We start from the raw sequence: 21,162 nt of genomic DNA on the forward strand, positions 1-21,162 counted from the left end.
ATATGTGATCCAAAATGTTATGTAAAATGTTCCCAATAAAAGCTTCAACTCAATCCACAAAAAAGCTAGTCCCCACTCAGGTCCGTCATCTGTCAATGGAAATATAGGGGGCTTCCATGTTACTGGTAGCACAAAGGCTCTGGAAAAGCGCTATGGGTCCTAGCCCCCCAAAAGAAATCCAGCGAATTCAGCGGCTCCCAAATCCAAATTACCCCCTCCCTTCTGAGCCTCATAGTGTGCGTAAACCAAATTTAGCATCCATGTGCTTGACATTTCTACAGCGAGGAGAGCCCGCTTAATTTACGGGAACCATGTCTCCAGTAGCACGAGCTGGGCACAATGTATGGGCACGACAATGTATGGGCACTACAATTTAAGGGCATTACAATGTACGTGCACTAGAAATGCAGATTTGCAATTTTCACACACCAACATCCATGCTGCTTGTTTCTGGAAAACACCTATGGAGTAAAAATAGTCACTACACCTGTAGATAAATTCCCATAGGGGTGTAGTTTCCGAAATAGGATCACTTGAGGGGGGATTCTGCTCTTCTGGCACTTACGGACTCTGTATATGGCGTCCGCAAACTATTCTACGATAATTTGTTCTCCAAGAGTCAAATAGCATTCTGTCCCTCTAGAGTCTCTCCGTGTGGCTAAGCAGTACTGTACAGCCACATATAGGGTATCGCCACGTTCAGCAGAAATTGTGTGACAAATTTTGATGCCATTTTTACCCATTTTCCTGTGTGAAAATGTAAAATCTGGGGCTTAGACAAAATTTTTATGGTAAAAATTTAATTATTTTTTCTTTACCGCTCAATGGTATAAAATTCTGTGACACACCCACAGCGTCAATACGATCACTGCACCCTTAGATGAATTCATTGAGATGTGTAGTTTGTAAAATGGGGTCACTTATGGGGAATTCTGCTGTTCTGGCACCTCAGGGGCTCTCCCAGTGGGTCTTGGCACCCGCAAACCATAACAGCAAAATCTGCACTACAATATGGCATTCCTTCCCTTCTGAATTTTCCACTGTGCCTGAAAAGTATTTCCAGATTACATGTAGGTTGTTGGTGCATGAAGGAGAAATTGCACAACAAGCTGAGAGGTCCATTTTTTCCTATTAGCCTTTATAAAAATTAAAAATTTGTGGCTAAAACAACATTTTTGTTGTAAAAATGTAATTATTCTTTCTTCACCAGCTAATAGTATAAATTTCTGTGAGGCACATGTGGTGTCAATATACTCATTGCACCCCTAGATGAATTTGTTGAGGGGTGTAGTTTACAAAGTGGGGTCACTTATGGAGGGGTTTTGCTGCTCTGGCATCTCAGGGACTCTGCCATTGTGACATGGCACCCTCAAATCATTCCAGCAAAATCTGAACTCTATGACGCTCCTTCACTTCTGAGCTTTGCACTGTGCCTCAAAAGTAGTTTTCGACCACATATGGTATTGGCGTACTCAGGAGAAATTGCATAACAAATTGTATGGTCCATTTTCTCCTATTATCCCTTTTGAAAATTGAAAACTTGGGGCCAAAGTAATATTTTAGTAAAAAAAAGGAAATTTTCCATTAACTCAGCCTAATGTTAAACAATTCTGTGAATTGTCTGAAGGGTAAAAATGCTCACTACACACCTAGATAAATTCCTCAAGAGGTGTAGTTTCCAAAGTGGGGTCACTTGTTGGGGTTTCTGCTGTTTTGGCATGTCAGGAGTTTTTCAAATGTGACATGGCATCTGCAATCTATTCTTGCCAAAATTGCGCTCCAGAATTCAATTGGAAATCCTTTCCCTCCGAGCCCTGCCGTGTGCCGAAATAGTAGTTTTCCACCACATATGGGGTATCGGCATACTCAGGAGAAATCGCACAACAAATTGTATGGCTGATTTTCTCTGGTTACCCTTGTGAAAATTAAAAATTTGGGGCTGAAGCAACATTTTTGAGGGAAAAAATGTATTTGTTTTAATTTTTACGGATCAACGTTATAAAATTCTGTGACGCACCTGTGGGTTCAAGGTGCTCACCACACCTCTACATAAGTTCCTTGAGGGGTGTATTTTCCAAAATAAGGTCACATTTGGGGGTTTCCACTGTTTAGGCACATCAGGGGCTCTGCAAATGTGACATGGTGTCCTCTATTCCAGCCAATTTTGCGCTGCAAAAGTCAAATGGTGCTCCTTCCCTTGCGAGCCCTGCCACGTGCCCAAACAGTAGTTTTCCACCAAATATGGGGTATCGGTGCACAATAAACTGCACAACAAATTGTATGGTACATTTTCTCCTGTTACAATTTTGAAATGCAAAATTTGGGGCTAAAGCAATCATTTTGTGAGAAAAAGTCAAATTTTCATTTTTTCCTTACACACTGCTTTAATTCCTGCAAAACACCTGCAAAGTTAATAAACTTCTTGGATGGATTTTTGAGCACTTTGAGTAGTTTTTAAATTCGTGTCGGGTAATTTCTGTCACATAGGCCCCTTAAAGTCACTTCAAATGGGATGTGGCCCCTAAAAAAAATGGTTTTGTAAATTTTGTTGGAAAAATGAGAGATTGTTGATAAACTTTTAACCATTCTAACTTCCTAACAAAAAAAATATATATTTCAAAAATTATGCTGATGTGAAGTAGACATGTGGGAAATGTTATTTATTAACTGTTTTGTGTGGTATAATTATCTGGATTAAAGGCATAAAAATTCAACATTTGAAAATTGTAACATTTTAAAATTGTTGGTCAAATTTTCAATATTTTCATAAATAAATGCAAATCATATGTACCAAAATTTACCACTAACATGAAGAACAATATGTGACAAAAAACATTTCAGAATCACTGAGATATCATGAAGCATTGCCAGAGTTATAACTTCATAAAGTGACACTGATCAGAATGGTACATTTGGCCTGGTAAGAAAGGTGAAAACAGGCTGGGAAGTGAAGAGGTTAAACAGCTGAATGGTGGTGGTCCTAGGAATCAGACTCCTGCCAATCTGATGGTCATTAGTATTAATGTACCAGAAAACGCCTTAAATGTTAGTCTCTTTGAATCTATGTAAATTAAATTGTTTCTTTGTTAAAATATTTTCTTGTGCACCAAGAAATTGCTGATACTTCGATTCCTGGCATTCAGTGACTATTTTATAGTATTTAATGCATATGACAAATTAAATATATTTAACTCTGCTATCACATAAGTGATTTCCAAGAACTACTAGCAAAAGAGAAGCAATAAATTAACTTTGGTCAAAAATCATGGAAAATACTTAAATACTTAGACTTTAACACTTCTATTTCCTCTTTTCAACACAGCTCAGCGTTCTGCTCAAGAGCTCCCTCAAGTGGAAAATTATAGTCTCAGTGCATGCTCAGTCAATGGCCATGAAGAATTGTTACTCTGTGGTTCCAATTTCCTTTCTGACTCCAAAGTTGTCTTCATAGAAAAAGGTCCAGGTAAGATTCAAGCTACAAATTTGTTTCTTAAGAAAACAAATGTAAGTAAATGATAGAATATTATACAAAAACTATAATCTAAAGGTCTGCCACTTCATTTGCATAATACAAAAAATCAAAAAGATAAGAAGAAAAACAAGAAAGAATGGGAAAATATATAAAATTAAAGTCTAAAATCTTTACTAAATGTTGATTATAAAATTGTAGTCAATCTAGTAAACACTGGCACTACAGTGCTAATTAATAATATTAATTAACAATAATTAGTATGTTATGAAATAAAAAAAAATGTCATATGTGCATGAAATGTTTAAAATTGCTGTGTTGTAAAATCTACTAGTTACTGGTATTTATTATGTAAGTATAATTTTTTCATAGATTCAGCAATTATGACAATTTATCATTTCAGCCTAGGGATTTCCAGCCAAGCTAAAGTATAGAGAAAAAAGGTTGAAGAGGACTTTTACCATTTACTAATTGGTAAACTGACCAAACCATGATAAAGTGGCTTCAGAGCTGAATAAAACCTATTTTATTTCTCATTGTTGTTGCATTGTGGAGAAATTAGCTTGTAAAGTGTCTATTCTTCTCTGGAGGCATGCCATTGCAGGCAGTCTGTGTCACAGCAGTAACTTGCACACGTTACCAGCGTCGTCCTACAAACTACGTTCACCGCTCTGCTCCTTCCCGTGTCAGGTCGCTGGGCATAGTTCTCATGCAGAACTTCTAATTCTGCTGCATATCCATGGTGTCTACACTTGGCTACAGGAAGGCGCAGCCAGATCCTGCAGGACTTTTACCTTTCTGTGTCTTGCAGGGTTTGGTTTCCCCACCCTATCCTCTACCAGCAGGGAATATATTAGGCTGCTCCTCTGCCTGTTCCCTGCCTGAACTTAGGTTCCTGTCCCTGTCCGTCTCCAGCGTTCAGTCAGTGGGTTTTCTTGTCTCGTTTTCCATGTTAGTTACCTGCTTCAGTTTCCCGTTCTGTGTAATCTCTCCTTTCCTGACCCCAGCTTTGTATAGTGAACCCGTGCTGCCTGCTCTCAGGCCTTCTTGCTACGCTTCTGTCTCGCCCTCCTGTACTTCGTATATCCGATCTGACCCATGGGTCAGTTGCTGCAGGTCTGGCGACTGCCCTGGAGTGACACCTGGCAACTACCTGCTGCCAAGCCTATCCTCTCCACCAGAGGCTCTAGCAAAAACCAGGTAGTCGCTTAGTTATTCCTCTTCAGGGTAAGCCCGGCCCATGGCGCCGTTCCTCACCCCCCATTGTCACGCTGTGATTATAATCGCAGGAGTAGAAGAGCAGAGTTATGTGTCATTACGTACACCGATCTGCATCTATCCCAGATACACATCTCTGCTCTCCTCCTATCACTTGTAATGACAGATAATATCGATAATATGTACGTAATGACAAACAATTCTGCTTATCTCTCCAGGTCACATGTAATCACAATAAGTGTCAGCAGTGACATCTTTTTTTCCTCTGCATCTTGCTGCTTGCTTATGATTAAGCTATGTCCTGCAAAAGAAAAAGTAAAGTGAGAAATCTCTGTTAATCACCTTGGGTTAATGTTTAAATTAGCATATAAAATTTACGAGCTAATTGTTACACGCACGCCGCTAAGTTCAGATAGGAGCGAGACAGGTTACATGAATTCTTTGGAATCCTGGGGGAACCGTTACTCAGGATGACCATAGACCATGTACTGCAGCTTCTCTCAGGCACACAGGGGTATTGACCCTCAGACACAGACACATAGCTTGTTTCACTTGCTGACCAGACACATTTGACAAGAGTTCACATAAACGGTAGAACAGTAGCATTTAATAAGAAGCCGCACAGCCAGTGCAAGTTAAGTCTTATGAGCAACAGGCACCAGTGACAAACAGTGCAGTTTCCTTAGCAGCTGTCACGCTGTCTCAGCGTACAGGGGGGTCAGGGGCCTGAGCTGACCCTAGACGGGGGCCCTGACTAATCCCTCAACCTGGAGGTACTGTTAATGGTACAGAGGTCCAGGCCGCCAGCGTAACCCTAAACTCCTGAATATCCCTGAACCTAAGTAATCTAGTCCTGAGAAGGACCCCGATCACAACAATGGGGAACAGGATAGAAAATGCCCAAAACACAGTACTAGACAAACGAGACAGTACAAGGGGAAAACCAAAAACCACCTTGCATACAAAAACTAACACCACAATTACAGAGGGAACAACAACAGGTTAGGAGATAAATGATAAAGGGAGGAAGGGAACAAACCACACCGCATACTTCTCGCTCCGAACTCCACCAAAAAACGATCCACTCTGAAGGTCTGCAAGAAATGCTTTCACCGACAACTTCCCTATCAGACCAGCAGGTATTTGAAGGAATCCCAATACTGCAGCATTAACTGCAGCTGGGCGAGGCTGAGCCTCGTCAAGCACAGAGAGAGAGAATTAACTCCCTCACAACCAAAAAACACAAAGCACCAAAAACTCAGCTGCGAGAAGTCAGGCTGTGTAGTCGCGACGATCTTCGTGGCGACACACCCATGACAGTACCCCCCCTTCTACGAGGGGCCTCCGGACCCTCAGGGCCAGGTTTATCCGGGTGAGTCGTGTGGAAGGCCCGAATTAACCGGTCTGCGTTAATATCTGACGCAGGAACCCACATTCTCTCCTCAGGACCATACCCTTTCCAATGAACCAGGTACTGAAGGGACCGGCGACTAAAACGTGAATCGATGACTTTCGATACCTGAAACTCCAAATTTCCATTGACCACCACTGGAGGAGGAGGTAAAGGTGACGGTATCATTGGCACCACATACCTCTTAAGCAAAGATCTGTGGAACACGTTATGAATTTTAAACGTAGGGGGGAGGTCAATACGGAATTATAGAACTGATCATGTACGGCCCGATGAACCTGGGACCCAGTTTCCAGGAGGGAACCTTGAGTTTAATATTCTTGGTAGACAACCATACCCGATCGTTCACACTTAGGTCCGGACCAGACACTCTCCTCCTATCAGCCATACGTTTGTATCGGTTCCCCATAGTACTCAGATTATTCAGTACCCCTCTCCATACTGAAGCGAGTGATGACGAAAATCGTTCCTCCTCAGGAACCCCCGAAGAGCCCCCTCTACTGAAAGTACAAAACTGGGGGTGAAAACCATATGCCCCAAAAAACGGGGACTTACCAGTGGATTCGCTCCGCCTATTATTAAGAGCAAACTCCGCCAGAGGTAAGAAAGAAGCCCAGTCCTCCGGGTTCTCTGACACAAAACACCGGAGATATGTCTCCAAACTCTGGTTCAGACGTTCCGTCTGACCATTGGTCTGAGGATGAAAAGCCGATGAGAACGATAAATGCATCCCGAGTACAAAAAGCCTTCCAGAATTTGGACACAAACTGAGACCCCCGATCCGACACCACATCGGAGGGTACCCCGGGAAGCCTCACAATCTCCCCAACGCAACAAAAGTTACCACCTCCTTATGTAAGTTAGGCCACCAAAACCGATGCGAGAGGAGCTCCACAGTTGCTTTACTCCCTGGGTGTCCTGCCAAAGCTGAGTTATGGTGTGCCTCGATCACCTTTTGTCGTAGCTGATCTGGAACAAACAGTCTCCCTGGAGGTCCAACAGGGGCGTCCCCCTGAGCCTCCAATACCTCCTCCTCAAGCTCAGAGCATACTGCCGACACCACCACCCCCTCTTGAAGGATAGGAACCGGATCATCCGTATTCCCGGCCCCAGGGAAACTACGAGATAAGGCATCCGCCTTCACATTTTTTGACCCAGAACGATATGTAACGACAAAATTAAACCTGGTAAAAAACAACGACCACCTGGCTTGTCTGGGATTCAGACGTTTGCGGACTCTAGATAAAGCAGGTTCTTGTGATCAGTGATGATGGTGACCGGATGGACTGCCCCCTCCAAAAAATGGCGCCACTCCTCAAAAGCTAACTTAATAGCCAAGAGTTCCCTATTGTCGACATCGTAATTCCTCTCAGCGGACGACAATTTTTTGGAGAAAAAAGCGCACGGACGCCACTTACCAGGGGACGAACCTTGTGAAAAAACTGCTCCCACCCCTACCTCAGAAGCGTTTACCTCTACAATGAACGGCTGTGACGCATCAGGTTGAATGAGTATGGGTGCTGAGGCAAAACATTTTTTCAAGGAGGAGAATGCTTGACAAGCCTTGTCAGACCACCTAGAAAAATCCGTCCCCTTTTTTGTCATGTCTGTGAGAGGTTTAACCATGGATGAGAAATTACGAATGAATTTCCGGTAATAATTAGCAAACCCCAGGAAACGTTGTAGTGCCTTAAGATTCTCTGGCAGATCCCACTCAAGAACTGCCCGCACTTTCCCTGGGTCCATACGAAAACCGGACGCTGACACCAGGAAACCTAAAAACTGGAGTTCCTGTACGGCGAACACACACTTCTCCCATTTGGCGTACAGTTTATTATCCCGCAAGATCTGTAACACCTGCCTAACATGCTCCTGATGAGACACAAGATCAGGCGAGTAAATTAAGATGTCATCCAGATGTATGACCACAAACTGACCCACCAGGCGGCGAAAAATGTCATTAACAAAGTGTTGGAACACCGCCGGGGCATTAGTCAGACCGAATGGCATGACAAGGTTCTCATAATGCCCCTCTGGAGTGTTAAACGCCGTCTTCCACTCATCCCCCTCCTTTATCCTAATCAGATTGTATGCCCCCCTGAGATCCAACTTAGAGAACCATTTGGCGCCCACGATCTGATTAAAGAGATCGGGGATAAGTGGGAGTGGATACGGATCTCGGACCGTAATCCGATTAAGTTCACGGAAATCCAGGCAAGGGCGTAGGCCTCCATCTTTCTTCTTCACAAAGAAGAACCCCGCGGCCACCGGGGAAGATGAAGGTCTAATATGCCCCTTAGCCAGACTCTCAGAAATATAATCCTTCATGGCCTGCCTCTCCGGACCAGATAGGTTATACAACCTAGATTTAGGTAACTTGGCCCCAGGGAGCAATTTTACAGAACAGTCATACACGTGATGAGGAGGTAGTTCCTGACACCCTTTCTCCGAGAATACATCCTCAAAGTCCGCCAGAAATGGAGCTAAGACCCTAGGAGTGACAGCACCAATGACCGTATTCATGCAGTTTTTATTACAGAATTCACTCCATTGGCTTATCTCCCTGGATTGCCAATTAATAACCGGATTATGCTTAGTTAACCAAGGAAGGCCCAAAACAATAGGAGTGGGAAGACCCTCCAACACGTAACAAGACAACAGTTCTTTATGTATCGCCCCCACTTGAAGATTTACGTTATGCACCACTTGCAAAAAACTTCCCTGACCGAGAGGCCTGGCGTCGATCGAAAATATGGGGATGGGTTTAGCCAACATATTCAATAGCATACCTTGAACCCGGGCAAACCGAGCGTCCACCAGATTAGCCCCGGCCCCACTATCTAGAAGAACAGATATCCTCTCAGTTCTCGTACCCACCACCACCCCCGCCGGTACGAGAAACTGAGACGAACCTAGGGACGAAATACCTACTCCCAGATTGCCGTCCACCACACAACCTGGGATCAATAGTTTTCCGACGACTCTTTATTCTGCAAAGGACGGGATGGACACCCCCCAATAAAATGTCCCTTTCTCCCGCAGAAGAAGCACCTTCCAGTCTTGTGGTGCACCGCCGGTCCCCTCCCCCGGAAAGATGTCCCTCCTAACTGCATAGGCTCCTCTGGACTGACCAGGGGAACCTCCATATGAGGAGACCTTGTAGGAGGTGGAGTCATCCCAGGGGGCGGAGTTATCCCGCACCTCTCCCGAAGCCGTCTGTCAGTGCGAATAGCAAGGGCCATAGCGGCTTCCAGTGAGGCGGGAGGGTCATACTGTGCCAACACATCCTTTAATTTGTCAGATAACCCTTGACAAAACTGGCTCCTAAGAGCCGGGTCATTCCACTGGGTGTCCGTGGCCCACCTACGGAACTCCGAACAGAATTCCTCCGCCGGACGATCTCCCTGGTGGATCCTACGTAAGTTAGATTCAGCAAGGGAGATCCGATCTGGGTCATCATATACGAGTCCCAGAACAGCGAAAAACCTATCCACTGACTGGAGAGCCGGGGAGGCCGGGGGAAGGGAGAACGCCCAAGATTGTGGGTCCCCTTGTAGGAGCGAGATGACAATTCCCACCCTTTGCTCCTCACTCCCTGATGACCGAGGCCGCAGCTGAAAGTACAACTTGCATGCCTCCCGGAAAACAAAAAACTTGTCCCGCCCCCCAGTGAACCTGTCAGGGAGAGCTACTTTAGGTTCTGGTCCGGCTTGCTCCAGAGGACACAAAACCTTGCACTTAACGTCCGCCAACTCCATGGACAAACTCTGCAACTGCCGAGCTAGACTGGCTACTGGATCCATGGTGGTTGGAAAAAAAATTTTTTTTTTTTTTTTTTTTTTTGTCGGTCGGTGAAAATGTCACGCTGTCTCAGCGTACAGGGGGGTCAGGGGCCTGAGCTGACCCTAGACGGGGGCCCTGACTAATCCCTCAACCTGGAGGTACTGTTAATGGTACAGAGGTCCAGGCCGCCAGCGTAACCCTAAACTCCTGAATATCCCTGAACCTAAGTAATCTAGTCCTGAGAAGGACCCCGATCACAACAATGGGGAACAGGATAGAAAATGCCCAAAACACAGTACTAGACAAACGAGACAGTACAAGGGGAAAACCAAAAACCACCTTGCATACAAAAACTAACACCACAATTACAGAGGGAACAACAACAGGTTAGGAGATAAATGATAAAGGGAGGAAGGGAACAAACCACACCGCATACTCCTCGCTCCGAACTCCACCAAACAACGATCCACTCTGAAGGTCTGCAAGAAATGCTTTCACCGACAACTTCCCTATCAGACCAGCAGGTATTTGAAGGAATCCCAATACTGCAGCATTAACTGCAGCTGGGCGAGGCTGAGCCTCGTCAAGCACAGAGAGAGAGAATTAACTCCCTCACAACCAAAAAACACAAAGCACCAAAAACTCAGCTGCGAGAAGTCAGGCTGTGTAGTCGCGACGATCTTCGTGGCGACACACCCATGACAGCAGCATAGCAGTTCACAGTCTTCCCAGTAGTACAGGACAGCACAGTTCTAATACAAAAGCACATTAATGAACACAGCATTCTTTACAGCACAGTGAAATGGAGGAGGTGGGGAGGGTTTGCTGAGGGAGATGATCCCTGTGACAGCATTTCTTGCAGTCCTTATCTTTCTGCCTGACAGTAATCTGCACTGCTAGTTCAGGAACTCTACCTGACCTGTGCTTAGCTTCACTCCTGACTTGAATCCTTTTCACTTGCACTGTGAGATACAGAACACACACACCACCTTTCTCTTCAGCTCCAGCCAGACAGTAAACAACTTCCCCACAATCCTCCTGGGGCTCTGCTAAAACACTCCCCTTCTCCTGTGACTGTGTTAACCCCTCTAGTTGCTGGATGCTTCTGGAGCACAACACTTCCTGTCTCCAATGCTGGTGTTACTTCTAATAGTTGCTGAATGCTTTTAAAGCAACAGCACTACTTCTGCATGTCACATAATATCTCCACAACGGAGATAAGAAAATAAAACAAAAGCTATGTTTTAATCAAATCTTCAGCCACTTTAACATGATGTGGCCACTTTAACATGTGAAAAATGGTGAAAGGTCTTCTTTAAATAATATCCAACTAGTAAATAACTTCCAATAATGTTCTATTGGGCCAGGTACCCTGGTCCTCTAGTAGCCGCTCTATCAATTGTCCTAGTTACTTTCCTTTCTGTACTGTGCTTGACACATGACTGTGTTTCCTATGTTGGAGCAGTGTGTAAAGAGGATGCATGTCTCCTTATTTTGATAGCTAAGCCAGCTTCCTTCTATGTAACAGTAAATGATGGTATATCTAAAGTCAATTCACTTTATGGAAAAAAAAAAAAGTGTGCAAAGGAGACATAAAATTTAAATAGGCTATGTACACTTTTGCAAAGATTTTTTCATTGCTCTAACGGATGTAGCATAACAAATAAGACCATATACTACGTGGTGAGCCATAATGTGTGCAAATGAATGGATATTCTCTATGGTTGTGATGATTTGTTTGCCAGGAGGGCTTTAATGTGGGGAGGAGTTATCTACACAGGACAAGCCATTAGGCTAAGTTCCCACAATGAGCTTTTGGTGAGTTTTTGAAGTTGCAGATTTTCTGCATTAGTTCTGCACCCATTAAGATAGGTTACTTGCATTTTTTCGAAAATACGCAGCATAAAAAACTCACCAAAAACTCATTGTGGGAATCTAGCCTCGGAGGAGTTCTCCAGGATTAGAAAAAGAAAATAACTAAAGTAAAATAAAGGATACTAAATACATTTTCTAAATAACAACTAATCTCTACTGTTTTCTCTAGGGAGGTAATCACATGGCCAACATCTAGTTACACTGACTAAGCGTGTGCACTAGAAAGCTCCTTTGTTATGACTTAGAGATAAAGTATACCACAAACTGTCAAACTACAGGTGTCTCCAGGTCACAGCTACTTAGTCACAATAGTGTGGTCTTTTATTACCCCAGCACCATTGCTACCTCCAATATTAAATTAGAAAAAACAAGGAAACATCAGTGAGAGCGGCCTCTTCTTACTTCAGCACTAGTGTTGAGCCACCCCCGTAGTGTTCGGGGGTGGCAAACAAAAACACATAGAAACACATAGAAAACACATAGAAAACATCTTCAAAGGTGTCCAAAAGCTAACAAACTGCTCAGAAGACACAACTAACACATGGAAAAGTGACAAGTACATATAGTCATGAGAAAAGAAAAGAGGTGGAGGAGTAAAAGGAGGAGGAGACACAGATATAGGCATGTCATGCCCTTCTAAAATCAAGAAAGGCTGGAGTAAAAATCTAAAATCAGCCTACCAACACCCAGACGTCGTGACAAGAAAATTAAAAAAAGAAATATCTTTAGGTAGAATGGCGGTTCCATTCAGAACACTTTCCTTACAAGACGTAGTGGTATCCCCGTTGGGAGTCGTGCCAAAAACGGAACCCAATACATTCGGACTAATCCACCATTTGTCAAATCCAAGGGGCAGGTCAGTAAACGACAACATTGACGCGGAACCAAGTACAGTAGTATATACTGTACCTCCTTTGACAAGGCAATCAGGTGGGTCAAGAAGTTGGGAAGGGGCACCCTAATGGCCAAAACAGACATTGAGGGGGCGCTCCGGTTACTTGCTACCTGTGCCTCCGAATAGTGTCCGCCTATTGGGCTACTTCTGGGAAGGAGCATACTATATAGATCGCTGTTTGCCCATGGGGTGCTCCATATCCTGCTCACTATTTGAGGCGTTTAGTTGCTTCCTCGAATGGGTCATCATGGACGTTTCTAAGGGGGCACATATTATCCACTACCTCGACGACTTCTTATGCCTGGGCCCAAAAGATTCAGTGTGAATACATGCGGTAGTCCACCTGTGAGAAGGAGAGAGCTGGAGGGAGAGCAGACACCACAGAGCCGAGGTTAGATAGAGAATGGAAGAAGGAAAGAGGGCGAAGGAGCTAAGGGAGTACGGTGGAAGGCCGACCTGAGCTCCCCCACGTTCCTGCTGGGCGGGGAACAGCCCTGGGAAGAAAAGCCGCTTGCGCATCCCTTTGAGGCTACGGGCGCGAGCGGGCAGAGGGACTACGCTGGAGTGCGAAACCGACACGGCCAGGACATTCCTGCCCGTGCGACCTCCGTGTCGCCGGGTTTGTGCCAGAACCGCGGTGGACCCTGACGGCCAGCCCCCCTCTCCCAATACTGGTGCCTGTCCGCTGGTGGGTCGAGACCCTCCGCGGTGGAGGCAGGTCTAAGCTCTGTAATTTAAATTGACTCTGTAATTTGAATGAGTACACTTTAAATCCTTTTACAAGGATCTATTGGAGGGCAAGTCTGGTGCCAGCAGCCGCGGTAATTCCAGCTCCAGTAGCGTCCACTAAAGCTGCTGCAGTTAAAAAGCTTTTATAAGGATCTAGCTTGGCGGTCCGCCGCAAGGCGTGCTACCGCCAGTCCCAGCCCCTTTGCCTTGGGGCGCCTCCCCGATGCCCCTGGGGCCCGAAGCATTTCCTTTGAAAAAATTAAGTGTCCAAAGCACAGGTGGTGTAGCTTGCTTAACAGCTGGGCTACTCCGCTGACTAGCAGACACTGCTACTAGGCCCAAAGTATTGCCTGGGCTAGATGCAGTTAAAAATTTGTAATTAGATCTACAGGCGGTGTAGCTTGATTAACAGCTGGGCTATTCCGATGACTAGCAGACGCTGCTACTAGGCCCAAAGTATTGCCTGGGCTAGATGCAGTTAAAAATTTGTAATTAGATCTACAGGTGGTGTAGCTTGCAAAAAAGCTGGGCTACTCCGCTGACTAGCAGACACTGCCACTAGGCCCAAAGTATTGCCTGGGCTAGATGCAGTTAAAAATTTGTAATTAGATCTACAGGCGGTGTAGCTTGCTTAACAGCTGGCCTACTCCGCTGACTAGCAGACACTGCTACTAGGCCCAAAGTATTGCCTGGGCTAGATGCAGTTAAAAATTTGTAATTAGATCTACAGGCGGTCTAGCTTGCTTAACAGCTGGGCTACTCCGCTGACTAGCAGACACTGCTACTAGGCCCAAAGTATTGCCTGGGCTAGATGCAGTTAAAAATTGTTATTAGATACAAAGGCGGTGTAGCTTGCTTCAGATGGGCTACTCCGGTGACTATGAGACACTGCTACTAGCCCAAAAGGATTTCCTGGGTTAGATGCAGTAAAAAATTGTTATTAGATACACAGGAGGTGTAGCTTGCTTTACAGCTGGGCTACTACGCTGACTAGCAGACACTGAAGCTTTGGAGCAAACCTCTGATTCCCAGGCTATAGTATGAGTAAACAGCTCTGCAGACTCAACCATCTGTGTTACCCCAAGCCATAGTGTATGTAGTTTCTTACGGTTAAAAGGGGGGGTGGGCAACCCGACCCACCTGGAATTGACGATGCCAACGTCACGTAAAACACAGCAAGGGGACTCCAAAGAGAGTCTCCATTTTTTCCAAAAATTGTGGCACAGACACCACTTAAGTGGCATCAATTGCCCCAGAGTTGTTTAAAATGGTTGGTGAGGTGATTTTCCAAAATCCTCAAGCTTTTAGTCTCCCCAGGATGACACAGGGGTAGAGAAGTCCTTGCTTATCCATGATGTGTTCATGAACGTGAGTCTGTCTACATTCTCAGTGGACAGCCGCGTGCGCTTATCTGTCAGCACACCACCAGCAGCGCTGAACACACAGTCAGAGAGAACTCTGGCTGCGGGGCACGACAAGATCTCCAAGGCGTGAGTGGCAAGCTCAGAACATTTTTCCAGATTGGAAGCCCAAAATGAGCAAGGGTCCAGTGACACAGTCATGGCTTCGATGTTCACTTGGAGATACTCCTGTACCATCCTCTCTAGGCGTTGACTATGTGTCAGACTTCTTGTCTCCTGTGGCCTTGCAAAGGATTGTCTAAAAAATTGGTGAAACGATTCCACAAAATTGTTGTTACCAGCAGATACGGTGTTACTGTTACGGTTTGAGTGATGAAAACTCGACAGTCCTACGGTTGGCAAGTTAGAACTGTGAGATTCACTACGTGCACCACTGGTGTTTTGTGGAAAAGCAGATGTAAGATTCTGTAACAGCCTCTGCTGATACTCCGGCATGTGTGAATCCCTTTCTATGGCAGGAATTATTTCGGCAAATTTACTATTGTACCGGGGATCTAAGAGTGTGGCAACCCAGTAGTCGGTATTACTTCGAATTCTGACAATCCGAGGGTCATGTTGCAGGTAGTGCAGCAAGAAGGCACTCATGTGTCTTGCGCGTCCAGGAGGACCAAGTCCTTGTTGTGTTGGTGGCGAGGTAAGAATCATGCTTCCTTCCTCTGCCCTCTCCCCCCCAACCTCGCACAACAGAAATGTGATCAAGGTCTCCCTCATCTGATGAGTCTTCCATGCCCATCGCAAGTTTGTCCTCCACTTCTACCTCGGCTCCTGCACCTTCCTCAACAGTTTGGTTGCTACCATGCGCCCTCGTTAATCCCTCTCCCCCACCCTCCCATGCCTGCCGCCTTGGTGCTGCCGACCGTCTGGACCTTGGAGATGTTATCCCTTCCGCATACGACTCCTCCTGTACTTCCTCCCCCTCCTCTTGTCCCACCACCTGACTCCGAATACTGTTTAAAGTGTGCTCCAGCATGTAAATGACCAGAATAGTCATGCTGATAATGGCATCGTCAGCACTAAACATCTTCGTCTCCATTTCAAAACTGTGCAGAAGGGTGCATAGGTCCCTGATCTGAGACCACTCCTGCAGCGTGATTTGCCCCACCTCTGGATCTCGTTGGCCCAGGCTATACGTCATAACGTATTGCACCAGGGCTCGTCGGTGCTGCCACAGTCGCTGTAACATGTGCAGAGTTGAATTCCATCGTGTCGGCAGATCGCATTTCAGCCGTTGAACTGGCAGGCCCAACGACTTCTGTAGAGATGTAAGTCGTTGAGCTGCGGGATGCGAACGGCGGAAGTGAGCACACAGCGACTGTGCCCTCTGCAGAAGGCCATCTAGTCCGGGATAGTGGGCTAAAAATTGCTGGACAGCCAGGTTCAACACGTGAGCCATACAAGGCACGTGTGTGACATTGCCCCGGCGAAGGGCCGCACCTAGGTTTTCAGCATTGTCGCACACGGCCTTCACTGGCTGCAGGTTCAGTGGAGACAACCATTCATGAAACTCGGTCTCCAGAGCTGACCACAACTCCTCAGCTGTGTGACTCACATTTCCCAGACATTTCAAAGTAAACACCGCCTGATGCCGTTGAGCCCTGCCGCCAGCATAGTAAGGAGGTGTGCAGGATTCCTTCTGCGCAGTTAGAACGCAGGTGGCATTACCAGACAGGCTTTGGGTGCAGGTGGAGGACCGAGAGGAGGTTGAGGAGGCAGAAGCAGTGGAGGAACTTCTAGATAAAGAGGATTGACGCACAACTCGTGGGGACGGCAAGACTTGGACAGCAGTCCCTTGTCCTGCTATCACCATAGTTACCCAGTGCCCAGTCAGCGACATGTAACACCCCTGTCCATGCCTACTCGTCCAAGTGTCTGTGGTGAAATGCACCCTGTCACACACAGAGTTTCTCAAGGAAGCAGTGATGTTGTGTGCGACATGCTGGTGTAGCGCAGGCACAGCTTTCTTTGAGAAGTAGTGCCGACTGGGCATCTGGTACTGGGGCACTGCGACAGACATAAGGTCTCGAAAATCCTCTGTGTCCACCAGGCGGAAAGGCAGCATTTCTGTAGCTAACAGCTTGCAGATGGTGAAATTCAACCTCTTAGCTTTGTCATGGCTAGGAGGAAATGGTCTTTTACTTGTCCACATCAAAGGACCGAGGGCTGGCTGTTGTGCTTAGACGGGGCTGAGTAGGGTGTCCCCGGCAAACTGCCGGTCTGTGAGGAAGATGCAGGCGGACATGTTATGTTGCCTTGATCCAAAGGTGGTGCTCTCGATGTCGGAGAGCGCTCAACACCAGCAGGTGTTTCCACTTCCTAATGAACTGACGACCTGCCAATCACACTGGCTGTTGCGGGTAAAGAGGTGGCAGGTCTGCGTCCAAAAACACGTGTGACTGCTGTCCCCCCAGTCACAGAGGATGAAGAGGCCGCGGATGCACAAGATGGGGCAGATGGTGGTTGGCCCGGCCCGCTAGGCCACATTGTAGCACAGTGAGCTTCCCACTGCAACTTATGCTTCATAACCATGTGACGGTTCATGCATGAAGTACTCAAACTATGGATTTTTTGGCCTCTACTTAGCTTTTCGTGACAAATTTTACAGATAACATGAGTTGGGTCATCCTTTGCGATCTCAAAAAATGCCCAGGCTATGCAAGGCTTAGAGCCCATGCAACCTGAAGAGCCACCACGACTTGTGGTCAGAGGCAGAGCTGTGGTTGAGGATGCAGTTGTTGACGTGCTTCCAGTATTCCGTCTCTGTCCAGGAAGGCGCAACCTAACCTCGTCGTCACTAGCATCCTCCTCCACCTCCTCTGCTGACCTCATCGACTGGCTGACTGTGGGTTGACAGTTAGTGGGATCTCCAACCTCGTCATCATTACCCTGTGTGTTCTCACACCCGTCGTCCTCAGAGCCAACCTCTTCCTGCCCTAACTGAAAAGTCAAGTTGTCGCTCCAATCAGGTATCTGAGTCTCATCATCGTTTTCCTCATTGTCTCCATCAACAGGAGTTACAGTTTGGGAACGAGGGTCTACATTATGCTCAGAACCTTCTTCATCTGGGCCTGGATCCGACTCATAAACATTCTGGGCATCAGTGCAGATCATTTCCTCGTCTGGATTCACAGAAGCTCTGGAGCAGACCTCTGATTCCCAGGCTATAGTATGAGTAAACAGCTCTGCAGACTCAACCATCTGTGTTACCCCATACTCAGACGGGCAGCTGGAGACTTGAGGAAGCAAGCGCGATTGGGGTGACACCTCTGAGGACTGGAGTATTTGTGATGTTGAAGTTGAGGTGGAGGAGAGCCCACTTGCAGGAGCACTTGATATCCGTTGAAGCACCTGCTGTTTTTGTGCCTCATCTGGAATTTGTAGCGATGGGCGTGTCCATAAGAAAGGGATCATATCACATTGTCCACGAAAAGAAGTAGACATCTTAGTTTGGCTGGAAGATGGTCTTTCTTCTGCAGATGTTACTGTTGCTTTACCACCTACCCCACGGACACAACCTTTTTTTCCCTTTCCAACACGCCTATTCCCCTTTCCACCAGCAGCAGTCCTTTTGCCACTCATTTTGGTGGTTAACTAATTGGCACCTCTGTAGTTGTTTGCACAAAAAACGATAGATGGAAACCGAGCAGAGCTGAGTGGCCAAACTGTGGTACTAGCAAGAAAGGATTGGCTGGGTTAGATGCAGTAAAACAATTTTATTAGATACACAGGCGGTGTAGCTTGCTTCACAGCTGGGCTACTCCAATGACTACGAGATACTGCTACTAGGCCCAAAAGGATTTCCTGGGTTAGATGCAGTAAAAAATTAGAATTAGATACACAGGCGGTGTAGCTTCCTTCACAGGTGGGCTACTCCACTGAATAACAGACACTGCTACTAGGCCCAAAAGGATTTCCTGGGTTAGATGCAGTAAAAAATTAGAATTAGATACACAGGCGGTGTAGCTTCTTTCACAGGTGAGCTACTCCGCTGACTACGAGACACTGCTACTATGCCCAAAAGGATTTACTGGGTTAGATGCAGTAAAAAATTGTTATTAGATACACAGGTGGTGTAGCTTGCTTCAGATGGGCTACTCCATTGACTACCAGACACTACTACTAGGCCCAAAAGGATTTCCTGAGTTAGAAGCAGTAAAAAATTAGAATTAGATACACAGGCGGTGTAGCTTCCTTCACAGGTGGGCTACTCCGCTGACTACGAGACACTGCTACTAGGCCCAAAAAGATTTCCTGGGTTAGATGCAGTAAAAAATTAGAATTAAATACACAGGCGGTGTAGCTTCCTTCATAGATGGGCTACTCCGCTGACTACCAGACACTGCTACTAGGCCCAAAAAGATTTCCTGGGTTAGATGCAGTAAAAAATTAGAATTAGATACACAGGCGGTGTAGCTTCCTTCACAGGTGGGCTACTTCGCTGACTATGAGACACTGCTACTATGCCCAAAAGGATTTACTGGGTTAGATGCAGTAAAAAATTGTTATTAGATACACAGGTGGTGTAGCTTGCTTCAGATGGGCTACTCCACTGACTACCAGACACTGCTACAGGCCCAAAGGGATTGGCTGGCTTAGATGCAGTAAAAATTGGTATTAGATACACAGGTGGTGTAGCTTCCTTCATAGATGGGCTACTCCGCTGACTACCAGACACTGCTACTAGGCCCAAAAAGATTTCCTGGGTTAGATGCAGTAAAAAATTAGAATTAGATACACAGGCGGTGTAGCTTCCGTCACAGGTGGGCTGCTCCGCTGACTACGAGACACTGCTACTATGCCCAAAAGGATTTACTGGGTTAGATGTAGTAAAAAATTGTTATTAGATACACAGGTGGTGTAGCTTGCAACACAGATAGGCTACTCTAAAGACTACCAGACACTGCTACAGGCCCAAAAGGATTGGCTGAGCTACATTTCGCCAAATGCTGTGAAAAACACTTGCACAGCACTGGCACAGACCTGCCTGGCAAAAAGTGCTATGACCTGCTGTAACCTAGTCCTCAAAAGGGTTGCAATTAGAACTAGTCCCTACTCCCTAAACCTATCTCTCTATGTAACTGGAAATTCACTCGCAATTCACACAGTTATACTGTATAGCGCCCACAGCAGCAGCGGTGCCGTCTAACACTCAGCTGCAGCAGTGAGAAAATGGTGGCGACGGGGAAAATGGCTGGGTCTTATAGGGCAAGGACATGTGACATACACAGCCAATGACACATGCCCTTGCTTGTGTGAAAAAAAAAGCACTTCACTGCGTGTGTGCGCTGCTGATAGGCTGACAGACTGCAACGCCCCACTGTAAATGCGTGAAAAAAAAAAAATGGAGATCGGCATTATTTCTGCAGAGATCCATCCCCTGCCCCTCCCCCTGCCCACTCTACACTGAAACTGTCTATTAACATTGATTAACAGTATTACTGTTAAAAAATCCAGTTACGCTTTTGGTGCACGAACAGTTATCGAACATAACCTCGAACAGCCAAATTTTTTGCAAATCGTTCGAGTTCGTCAAACGACTCAAACACCGCCCAAAACAGCTCGAATTTGAGATTGGCGAACAGTTTGAATTGAACACCGCTCATCTCTATTCAGCACCACTGGTATCTCCAGTATTCAGAAAGACAGGGAGGACAGCAGTGTGAGCAGCCTCTTCTTACATCAGTATTCGTGGTATGTCCAGTATTAGATCATAAAGACAAGGTAGACAGCAGTGTGAGCAGCTTCTTCTTACCTCAGTATTCCTGGTATTTCCAGTATTAGATCAGTTAGACCGGGTGTACAGCAGTGTGAGCAGTCGCCTCTTACCTCAGAATTTGTGGTATCTCCAGTATGAGATTAGAAAGACAGGGGTGGACAGTAGTGTGAGCAGCATTTTCTTAACTTGGCAGTCTTGATACCAATACAGTTGTAACCCCTTACTGACATATGACATACATGGTCTTTGATGCTGGCATATAATGGCTACAGAAAAATAAAAAAGGGCCTACAGTTGCCAAGAGAGCTGAGGATTTGCTGAAGACCTACATGTCTGTCATGACAGAGCTCTTATGAGTACCATCCTGTGGCTATCATTCATAGGATACCATGATTTTCATTATACACTGCAAAGCTGTGGTATTGCAGTATATACTACAAGATGTTTGCAGGTTGAAGTCCCCTAAGGGGGTCTTCATTCTTCACCACTTGAAAAAAACTATACAAGTTTGGTATCAATGTAATTGCACTGACCTGGAGAATTACATTCATTTAATCATTACTTTCAGATAATGAATACCGTAAAAGCAAAAAAACAGTTATGGAATTGTGAAATTTTTTTTTACCCAATTTCACCACACTGATTTTT

The 21,162-nt window shown here is 45.8% G+C and overlaps 1 protein-coding gene and 1 long non-coding RNA gene across 2 annotated transcripts in view; one reads left to right on the plus strand and one right to left on the minus strand.

Annotated features, from left to right (window-relative positions):
* Nucleotides 1-21,162, plus strand: part of NFATC4 (nuclear factor of activated T cells 4) — a 172,254-nt gene that overhangs the window by 108,581 nt on the left and 42,511 nt on the right. Inside the window, exon 6 of the mRNA XM_073671152.1 lies at nucleotides 3,323-3,463. Coding sequence (XP_073527253.1) covers nucleotides 3,323-3,463 — 141 coding nt within the window. The remainder of the gene's footprint in view (nucleotides 1-3,322; nucleotides 3,464-21,162) is intronic.
* LOC141256225 (uncharacterized) overlaps nucleotides 1-21,162 on the minus strand; it is a 320,798-nt gene that overhangs the window by 9,749 nt on the left and 289,887 nt on the right. The gene's annotated exons all lie outside the window — the stretch shown is intronic.

Source organism: Phyllobates terribilis, unplaced genomic scaffold (assembly GCF_046119375.1).
Source record: "Phyllobates terribilis strain yellow unplaced genomic scaffold, ASM4611937v1 Scaffold_1__5_contigs__length_1240528914, whole genome shotgun sequence".
In the NCBI taxonomy this organism is placed as follows: Eukaryota; Metazoa; Chordata; class Amphibia; order Anura; family Dendrobatidae; genus Phyllobates; species Phyllobates terribilis.